At 35.8% G+C, this 10,868-nt stretch overlaps 2 protein-coding genes across 2 annotated transcripts in view; one reads left to right on the top strand and one right to left on the bottom strand.

Moving 5' to 3' along the window:
* Positions 1-10,868, top strand: part of LOC105256064 — an 89,088-nt gene that overhangs the window by 20,876 nt on the left and 57,344 nt on the right. The window lies entirely within an intron of this gene.
* Positions 2,950-10,051, bottom strand: LOC112639524. The gene is made up of 4 exons (XM_025413783.1): positions 9,901-10,051; positions 3,892-4,049; positions 3,150-3,257; positions 2,950-3,084 (listed from the first exon to the last, which is right to left on the bottom strand). Exons 1-4 carry the CDS (start codon positions 10,012-10,014, stop codon positions 2,976-2,978), a joined length of 489 nt encoding a protein of 162 aa, XP_025269568.1. The 5' UTR covers positions 10,015-10,051; the 3' UTR covers positions 2,950-2,975.

Below are 10,868 nucleotides of genomic sequence, written 5' to 3'. Positions count from 1 at the left end.
ATTATTTATGAAATGATACATTGTCTGTACAAGATAAATCAAAAGTGATTCATTCTTTATTTGAATGTTAAAAATTATCTGTATAATTAATTTATTTTTACCACAAGAATTATATAACTGATTCTATCGCCTATTAAATACATTTGCATATAATTATAAAGCGTACGAACTGGAAGCCCGCACAAAGATGCGAAATATCGGAATAAATAAGCGAGATGAGCAGTTCGGAGGAGATTGTCATTTAATTTTACTTGGGATTTTCCAGTCCATTTCACCGTCGCGCCCTTTCAACCCTTCATTATCTCTGGCAAACCGCTGCTATCAGCGAATCCCTCTCGCACACATCCACCGTGGCCCTGAATCTTTTTGTATACCGTGTCAACTCGGCATCGCCAACCACGTAATATTACCCGCTCGCGTGGATCAAGCTTGACAAAGCCAGGCTCTTTAACGTATCTCTTTTTTTCTTTTTTTTTCTCTCTTTCTCTCTTTCCTCGAAGCGATTTCTGTGTCGCCATTGCGACGGAGGCGCATAACGCTTTCCGTTAATTGCATACGGGAGTTGCGCGCGTGGCCGGTTTTCTGACAAGAAAACCACAGGGCATTCTAAATTAATGCTTTTCGTTAACGCGCGGCCCACCGGGACCGCGACCGTATGCAATTATAACTCGTTCTCCCCTGGAATGCGACAGTCCCGGCACGATATCCTCCACTGGGATAATAACGCGGAGAGAAACGGGGACGAACATTCTGAAAGGGTGGCATCGCGGCTCGCATTTGCGTTTTATCCCGCCGGTTCATCGAAACGATCGCAGATTGATTTTATTGTACGTGGATCGTTGGCTGGAGCATCTCGTCGGTGAAGCTCCCGTGGGGAATAGAAACGTATACTCGATCCCAATGTACATAATGGAAGTTACCGCAATTGCGGCACGCAAACCGTGGAAAAGGTGCGTAGGAGAGAGATTTTTTCTGCGCTTCCCTCACTGATCTTCGACGCAATAATGTTCTCTCGATGGAGTATATAACCTGTACTTTATTTACAAATAGAAATGTTTCATAATCTTCTTTCTTTTTCTATTTGCAGAAATGTATCGAAGCTGTTCGACGTCGTAAGTTCTTTGATTAATAATTTTGAAAGAAATAGAAATTTCAAACTCTCGCTCAGAAATATTTTGATTTCCGTAACTTCTTATATATCGTGAATCTTTAGAAATCATATGATTCATTGGGTCGTAGATTCATAATTAAATAAAAGTTTCAGCGCCCCAAAATTTCTGTTTCTTACCTTTGTTATAATATATTCACTTGGGGATAAATATAAGAAGAAATTTCTCGCAATTTATAAATTACCGGTAGTCTGAAATTAATAGTTAAAACTTGCATCGGATAACTGACCTTTGATGTCCTTATTTTAATGCAACCCTTCATTATGGAGGGAAATAATTACATTGCGAATTCATTTACTGCTAATAAAGCAATCTTACAACGCCGTATACATTTATAATGAAATAGTCTATGTCACGGGATTCATCGTGGAACAACAATGCACAGCAATTAAAAATACGTATTTACGGAAAATGGTTTCTTTGTTAGCATGCAGCTCCGTAAGGGTGACACAGGAAACGTATTTCATATTATTTTCACATATTTTAAAATATTTTTTAACTACTAAAGTAATTGTATAAAGTATAAAAATTCGCACGTATTAAATATATATTGTAATCAAAAAATTAATTAATTATAACAATTATCTATTAAATATATTTTCAAATAAATGTTTACAATCAATAGTCAAACAATGAATGCTTAAGACATAAAACTTAGAAAATAATTAAAGTTAAAATCGAAGAAGCTTTATGAAGACGAGTAATTCTTTCTTTACGTGATTTTTTATTATGCGTGACATACATGCGTGAATATAATATCTTTTTATCATATTATTTAGATACTGCGACTTTAGCTCATCAGCGTAATTGTAAGTCAGCAATTGTAGCCTGACTCCTGAATAATATGTGTTTGCGTTGGCAAATGGCGAATGTAAAGTGGGGCACTTTTTAATTGCCAGATAGTCGCGCGATAGTCCAAATTAATGCTTTTCGTTGGAACTGGACCAGCGCTGCTCGTGAGTAGCAATTATAATCGTCCTGTCGCGGAACGTGACAGGCAAAGGATACGCAAAAGAAAGACAGAAAAGGAAGAGGGAGAAGAGAGGAAGAATAATGCATGAAAACGAGAAATATTTTTTTTCACGGTAGCCATTATACGAAGACAAATTAATGGCGCTGAGGACCGTATATAACGCCCGGTAGAAATATCCTTTCGCTCATTTTTTGTAATACGTGCTCCACTCTCTCCCTCTTTCCCGGTCTTTAGAGCTAAACGTATATTTTTACTACATTTAGTCGGCTGACGTACCACCATATTTTATCGCTTGCCGTGTCCGGTGCCCCGGAATAATTCGAGTGCGGTTTTGCAGCGTGACAAATGTTTCATTAACCGCTGTCATTTCTCACAGTGTCATCTAGTGATAACTGTAGGGACAATCACGTAGGAATGGGGCAGGTCTTCAAGCTTTTATAACGTCCGTGCTTATTTCAATGTGAAAAATGGAATCTCTTACAAAAACGACTAGCAACTCCAGGCCGACATGATGACAATTTTATATTGCGCTAAACACACACATAACTATATTTATGTACTTTATTCAGTTTCTTGAATAATGTCACTCCAGTTTTAACATTCATTATTTACAATATCATTATTAATCATCATAATATTCAAATGTCGCCAACAAGCGACATTTCTTTTTATCCATTAACAATGCAATAGTAGAAATATATGAATATTTATTACATAGAATATTAAATTTTGTAGAAATAATTACATTACAATATATTATTGTATACCTGTTTTGTTTGCAGTAAATAAATAATTACTTGCTAACTTGCGCTCTCTGATACTCCGAGAAATGTTTAGCTTTCCGTAAAACTATTAAATCCGATTAATTCCAGAGGGCAATTCTTGGAATGACGCTCACAGAATAGCGGATCTTCGTGCCAAGTATCATTATCAATGTACGACCTGAAAGCAATGAAAAACGATTAATACAACAATGTAATTAAAATTTATATATTTCAGTAATTTACCTCGCGAATAATTTTAATATCTTTCCTATAACGCCGTCCTGCTGTTTCGCGTATTGTAATGTTTGACAGACATTCTTCAGCAAGCAAGAACGACCATTGAAACCATGACTGAAACACATTTATCGCAATTGATCAATTTATTTAAATACAAGAAATATTTGTTATCGAGATAAAATCAAAGTTCTAGTTACAATTAATAAATTCAATTCAATCATAATAATTACGATATTGGAACGAATGCATGATATTTCTTAATGATATCGAGGAATGATGATTTAATAAATCCAATGAAAATCTCGTTAAAATCTCGTTGAAAAGAAATTAAAATTATGGAAAAATAATTATTATCATAGGAATTTATTGCGGAGTCACATTTAATTCAATTATTTAATTATTTTAATTACCCTCGTGTTGATTAATTCAGTGTTGAAAATGTATTCAATTAAGTTTCTATCAAGTTTCCTTGATTGTGCCTATAAAATCGCGGCCACTACTGTGAAAGTCAATATACGGAAAACGGCATTGTACCACTGACGATTGCCTGCGATTCCGCTGGCAACGGATGTCTTCGGTCAGTCGGCCGGAAATACATTCCCGCATCTACCCTCGTTTTAACCGCTTGACCGACCCCCGACCACTGTTCCACGGATCGCATTCCTCGCCATCTTTCCCGCTCCCTCGCAATTGCCACCACACACATTTTTACATTATGCAGCGTAACTATTTATACAGTATTTATTACCTTTCGTATACGAGCTCGGCGCGCTCGTGAATTTCAGGTACGGACCGGATGTTGCGAGAGTCGCCGGTGGTCGGCAGTGGCCATGTTGTCTTAAAGCCCGACGCTTGCGCGAAGATGGTCGTGTAAGGGAGTGAGTTTATCTTGTAGTTCAGCCGATACTGCGAAAGATCATTTATTCATCGTGAATTCTGAAGTTATTTTAAATCTCGTTCCTGTGTCGGCCAAACAAGAATCTAAGTTCTCGCATGACCCTTTCTAGATGACGCAGCTAAAGGCTTAAAATAATTGGGAGAATAATCCGAAGAGACATATTTAAATATTTTAGTATCAATATATTTTAGTGTCTCGATTTTATTCAATGTCCACGTGTCTAAATAAACTGGAATCGAATAGATAGTCGAATAATTCAATTGATACAGTTACCGAACGTTTACAATTTAATTTATTCGATTGTTATATCGTAAGTAAAATAATTTTAAATAAATTTTCACACATTCTCTGCATGCATAAAAAAACTTGAAGAACAGAATCAAAAGAATAAGGGATGTAGAATTGCAAGAAATCGCGCGAAATTTCACCTGCGGAATCCGATCATAACTTTGTATCAAAGGATTGCGGGAATATATATGAAATTTCGCCGTAATCTTCCTAAGAGAGAGATTTCTTGAATTTCCGATCGGCCGTTCAATTCGCCATCAATATTATCGGGAAAACCCGATTTTCGTCTTATCCGAATTATTCTATTGCGAATTATTTCTCTACCTAAAGCAAAAAGAGCTCATTCTAATGCTACACTGTAATTTTGCGTCACGTATAATTTTCTTCTTCCCCATAAGAATGACCCTTAGCGATTTTATCTCTATGTTCATCCATAAATAATGTGACACTTATCGTAAAATCACGTCTCCGCGTCGTCGCGATTCTTACGAGTTATTCCTTCATTATCCTCGCAAACAATACATCGAGGAAATCTCCCGTGCCGTTTTATCGATCTCTTTCGCAGAGAAAGTTCTCATCGTCTTGTCCTAAAAATACAGAAAAATATTTGCGAGACTTTGTAAATTTTATTCTAATACTGTGTGTGTATGTGTGAGACGTTTTCGCTTTCTTCATTCTTATTCTCTTTCATTTGAAAATGCTGAATATATAACAGCAATTTATATGTAAATTTTATACATAAATCGTTGGCGGAAAACTATTGAAATCTCGAGTTAAAGGGCAACAAGGGTCTTATTTCGTCGTGAAATTTAAGATAGTAGACCTCAAAGTATAGAATATTCTACGTCGCATACAACAAGACGTTCGTACTGAATTATCTAACAATAGTTCTCAACTGGTTATTCACTAGTGCGTCTATTCTGAATCGCGCTTGATCTCCTCGACGTATTTCCTTCTCGCGCAAGAAGCTGCCACGAATGGAAACCGTGCCGGTTTCGCGGCGCCTATTAACCAGCGCGTGAATCGCGTCTTGGTATTTCTCCCGTGTAAACGCGACGGAAGGATGGTGTCGCCTGGATCTGGCAAGCCGTTTGTCAGACGCGCGCATCCCGCCACCTTACCACCTCTGTTTCTTAACGGCCGAAAATACGATAAGGCGATCGGATTTATGCGCCCCTCGCGCCAGCCCATCGAGACGAAATATGTATGTGCGCTGGATCGCATTGCATGTGTGTACGTATGTGCATGTGCTATAATTTTCCGGCAGTGCTCTACCGTTTCCAAAACGCGTTCTCGGACTTGCAGGGAGGAGGATAAGAAACTAGATGGACGGGAAACGTGACGGTCGCACGACTTTGCGCATTTATTGTAACAACTTTAAAAGATAGATACGGAAGATGAATTATTCTCTAGAAAATAACATTTTATAGAGATCAATTGACTTATGCGTTTAATTCACTTGACGATTAAAGATTTGTAAATATATCAACAGTTATTTATCGACACAAATATTTCGCGCAATTTATTTATTTGAAGTGAAAATTGAAGCAAATGAAAGATGGAATTCGTTCCGTTATATTGACATATTTTCAATACGATAATTATTTCTTTGTGTATATATTTATCGTATTGAAATTTATGTTAATGTACACAAATTATAATAATTAATCGATAATATATCAAACAAAATATTCGAAATTTATATTATTTTTATTATTAATTTGTAATTTTTATATAATATGATGTATATGTAATTTTTATAATTTATTGTAAAATTAAGAGAATATTTTACAGCGATGAGAGAGATAGAAATTGATCAACAAGTTTGATGTTCGTTTTTTGGAGTATATTATTTTCATGCTACATGATTTTTCACGGATAAAACGCTCCCAACAGGTATATTTTGATGTTGTGGGAGGCCTCATATCTGGAAGATTTATTCTGAAGGGGAAACTAAGTATCCGAAACACATGATGACAAAATGACTTATGTAGCGAATGTTTGATGCGTATGTGTGCACATTAGTGTATCGTCTTTGCATCATATATCAATTTTGTTATCGAACTTTGTCAAACTTTTGAACTAAATTTTTTTATATGATTTGGCATGTGTTTTTTAGAATTTATATTATTTCAAAACTGAAATCATTATCTTATGGACGAAATGATATGGATAAATTTTTCAAATGCAATCAAATTTATGCTTTTATGCAGTTTTTACATGTCACAAAGCTCATGATTGCATTTTTCGTTGCACAATGACATTCTTCAACGTTACTTTCTTAAAAAGAATTTGATGTAGTGTTTTTTATGAGCATAAATAATAGAGTGTCAGAATAATCGGTGAAGTGTAGCCGTATATACGACGCTATATCTAAACGGGTTGTAACGAGACAACGTTGATTCATGCATATTGATCCTAAGCCCTGTCCTGCTCTGTACATCAGATAATGTATATGGTAAACACGGCGATGCACTTCGTCGTAAGTGCACCGGATCATCACGGGTTGAATAATTCTTCATACAAGTTGGCTCAAACGCTCGCATCTTTCGAAGAGACACCTGCTATTTTAGAGAACAAAGACTATATACATATTCCCTTCTGCGTTGCGTTTAATTCTAACGTTTCGAAGAGCAATTTATTATATAATATCATCTCTATAAATCAGAATCTTTCTTCGTCTCGTCAATGCAAACCGTACGGACGTGCAATTCTCGTATTTTGAAAGACATTATTAAATATAAACGTATCGAGAAAATATTCGAAAAAATATGATCACGTTATAGAGAGGAGTAACGTGCTGTGCATTGCGACAGCGAAAATAAACACGAAAGCAGACGACGTTCACATCGCGTTGCAATTTCGACACTAGTATGTTCTGAGCGTTTCGACAAACATTGCACTCTCCGCACATTCGCGATACCGCCGATAAATTTTCATCGATCTGGATCTCGTTTTTTTTTTTTCGTTCGTACTTATCGTACGGAAACGCAGAGAACGCGCAAGCCTCATCCCGTATTAATGGCCCGCGCTACATCGTGCTTCAAAATATGCCTGCCATCCGGTGGCTTCGTGCCTTTTAAAGTGAAAATACGGACGTAGTCCCGATCGATTTATATTATAGCGCGTCTCGTGTACATATAGGACATAAATTCACTCTCGTTCTCTCTCTCTCTCTCCCCCTCATTCTCTCTCTCTCTTCCTCTCTCTTACCACACTAGACGCTGCATAAACAGTGGCATGTTATGCGCCGGCACGGATGATACCGGATGTTATTCAACATTGATTCTTATGTGGCTTTTTACGACCTGTTCGAACGAGCGATCCATTTACCCGCCATTGATGCATCATGTTCCTTTAATACACGAAATTGCGAGCGATGCTTTTTTTTTTACGGAAGTGAAATAGATGGATTTTCATCTACTTTACGCTCTCCTCCTCTTCCTGTATTTCCTGCACATAATCCCAGAGATAGAATTAATTCGCATATTTTCATTAATACCGCGCGAGAACCCCAATTTATTACATTCCATAAAATGTAATAATTGGTATCGGCTAACGTGGCCGCACTTTTTTCCAAACGCACGTTTCGAAATAATTTCCAATTAATTATAATATGATCAAAAATTATGATGGATTTACGATGCTGAATCATAGGATAGATTTTTCTAATTATTCGCACAATCGTGTATAGATTTCTTATTCTGTATATATATTTTTTTCAATATTTGAAACGTACATTTCAGTAATTTTCTTTTTCGTGTTAATGAGAAATAAATTCGTTGTGTATTTTTATTTTCAATATGAACAATTTAAAGAGAATATAATAGGAAATATTTCAGTTTGACAGTTTCAAAAGATACTGCTCACAGCTTCGCACCGATTGCTGTCAAAAATAAACCTATTGCGATCCAACAAGCAAAAGTTTAGTCTCAGAGGTGTTATATAACAGGAAAAATAAGATTTATTCGCGTTACGTTTGACGAAGGATGCAAAATCGTATAAATTACGAAAGGTGAGGAGAATATTTTCTATTTTCTCGCATTTTGTGCGCGCACACAGCTGTTTCATGAAAGACGAAAAAAGCAAACACCTCATTGCATTTGAATATCGAAATTCGGGAAAAGCGACCGACGTAAAGAGAGAGAGAGAGAGAGAGAGAGAGAGAGAAACAAAGAAATAGAGAGAGGATGCGATTTGTACAAAAATAAATGGCAGGCAAACCGAAATAATCGGAGCAAATTGCTGCGCGCGCGGAAATTTGCGTAAAAAATTCCGCAAATCTCTTCGTCGGATGAATACATTTTCGCATATCTCGTCCAACAGAATAATGAGAATGTAATTAATTTAAAATGATATATCCATCATCCCCTCTATTTTACTGTACAATGTACATGCAAAATAATATTTTCCGATAATATTCTTCGAGCGACAGTTCGATCGGGCGGAATACATTTATATATATAAATATATACATTGTATTTCAGAAAAGTGTCCCTGCGATATTTTCGGTATCACGAAATCGAACTACGCATTTCGAATGTACGGTAATATCCGCCACGTGTTAGAATTTCGATTTAGAGAGTCAAAGCGGAACAATCATTTGCGAAATATTCTGTAAGAATATTGCAATCTTTGCCTTTTTTATACCGTTGTGGACTTAGTATTTGATTCATCTTTAGTTAGAAATTAAATGTAATTGTAATCTTTATTTGTAATATTAAATTGCTGGTCATATATTTGAAAATAGCCTCGATACACAAACATTAATTAGATTACATCAGTTTACATACACCATAATTGTATCGCTTCATTTTTTATCGCAGCTTATTCAGTAACTCTCTCTAACAATAAGACAGATAACGTCCGACATATCATTGACAGCTTTTTACTCATAATTTTTGTATTACGATTTGCCTCGCGAATGTAAAAAATTGTGAAATCGGTGGTGTTTCTACCAGAACGTCAAAATTTAGTAAATTATCAATTTAACATTTGTTAACTTTTTCGAACCAAATGTTTTACGATACAAATTAGTTTTCAACATTTTGCGTTATTTTGCACCAGCTCTGCATGTTATTTTTTAATTTTTTCAATTTTAAACAAATTCTCGTATAATAATTTTCTGTGCAGTTATTTATCTTTTACTTTTATGCAATTTATTCATCCTACAACTTTATCAACATTTTGGTTAAAAGACATGTAAAATACTTTTCTTATTTTTCTTATTTTTGTATAAATTTCATAACCGAAAATAAATAAAATTTTTTTTATTTTTTTATAATTTTTTGTGATGAGATTTCAAATATTTATTCTATATTGTGTCAACTTTTTGTTTGAAATATATATAAAGTTATTTTTGCGGTGAAATTTTAAATTCTAAATATCCACCCTTAAATGATAGTATTATTAGCAAATCATAGAAAATTAAACTAATAAAAAAATGAATAACCGACATATTTAGTGATAAAAGATATCTCCCTTAAAATCTTATAATATGATATGCTTATAATAAAAAAAGAAAGGAGACAAAGAGGGAGAGAAAAAAAGAGAATGTCATGTGATACTTACAAAAAAAGTGCTACCTTTACGGAAGGCTAGGGCCCTGATCGGCCTTCCGGAATGCGCGAACCCCAAGTTTGCAAGAAAGATGAAGTAGACAGCGCTGGAGAATGACGGGCGCATAATCAGCACTATCTCGCTACTTGGTCGAAGGAAGCTAGAGAGGGAGGAGGTAGGTGACGGAGATTCACCAGGGCCGAGGAGTTCTCAGGACAAAGTTATATTGTGAAATCCGTTTCGAGTTCTGTGCGTCGGAGTTTCCGACGTGACACGCTTTACGCCAGAATCCACCGACACGTTTACCTCGAATAACTACTACGATCGCTCGTACTAACGTTTAGCGTAAGCCGGGCAACTTCCTCTTACCTTTGTACTTGTTTTCAACCTCCTTACATTCGCCCGACTCGTTCGCGAATTATGGGGAACCTGGTTAGCGTTAATTCCGCAAAATACAAGACTCGGTCGCTTAATTTCAACCGAGTGTAACTGCGAAAGCTATTGCCGTTAAAGGACACATTGACTTTTACGCGTCTCCGATCAATTATCAGTCTCGCGAGTAACACACCTAACTGTATTCGTCGCGTATTCATGCTTGCATTTCGAATAGCGAATTATTTGCGATATGATTCAGAATTAGGTTGTCACCTTCATTAAATTTTACGTACGGTTAACGTGTTAAATGCGTGAGATACACCGGTTATGCTTAATTTAACTCGAGCGTAACTAAACAATGATTTTCTGCGCGACGAATTTCCCGAGTGTAACTGATGAATCAATCGCAAATCCTTTCCTTCATTTGCATTTCAATTTCATTCTATTTTTGGGCCGGCTCAATACAAATAAATTAATCGGCGAAACATTAAACATTGTAAACGAATCATAAATATGTATACATTATTCTTTCAACTAGAAGCAAATATGTAATTATTTAAATGATATTTAAAAGAAAATTAAAGAATCATTTAATCATTTTATTT

This window comes from Camponotus floridanus, unplaced genomic scaffold (genome assembly GCF_003227725.1).
Source record: "Camponotus floridanus strain SB8 unplaced genomic scaffold, Cflo_v7.5 scaffold7, whole genome shotgun sequence".
Taxonomy (NCBI): Eukaryota; Metazoa; Arthropoda; class Insecta; order Hymenoptera; family Formicidae; genus Camponotus; species Camponotus floridanus.
Note: the sequence above shows the minus strand (reverse complement) of the source record. Positions and strands in the feature narration are given on the sequence as shown.

Coding starts and splice junctions, on each gene's coding strand:
- LOC112639524 (XM_025413783.1), bottom strand. CDS start 10,014: ATGCGCCCGTCATTCTCCAGCGCTGTCTACTTCATCTTTCTTGCAAAC. Junction 4,050..9,900: donor GTAAAGGTAGCACTTTTTTT/GTAAGTATCACA, acceptor GATCTTTCGCAG/TATCGGCTGAACTACAAGAT. Junction 3,085..3,149: donor ATATTAAAATTATTCGCGAG/GTAAATTACTGA, acceptor CATTGCTTTCAG/GTCGTACATTGATAATGATA.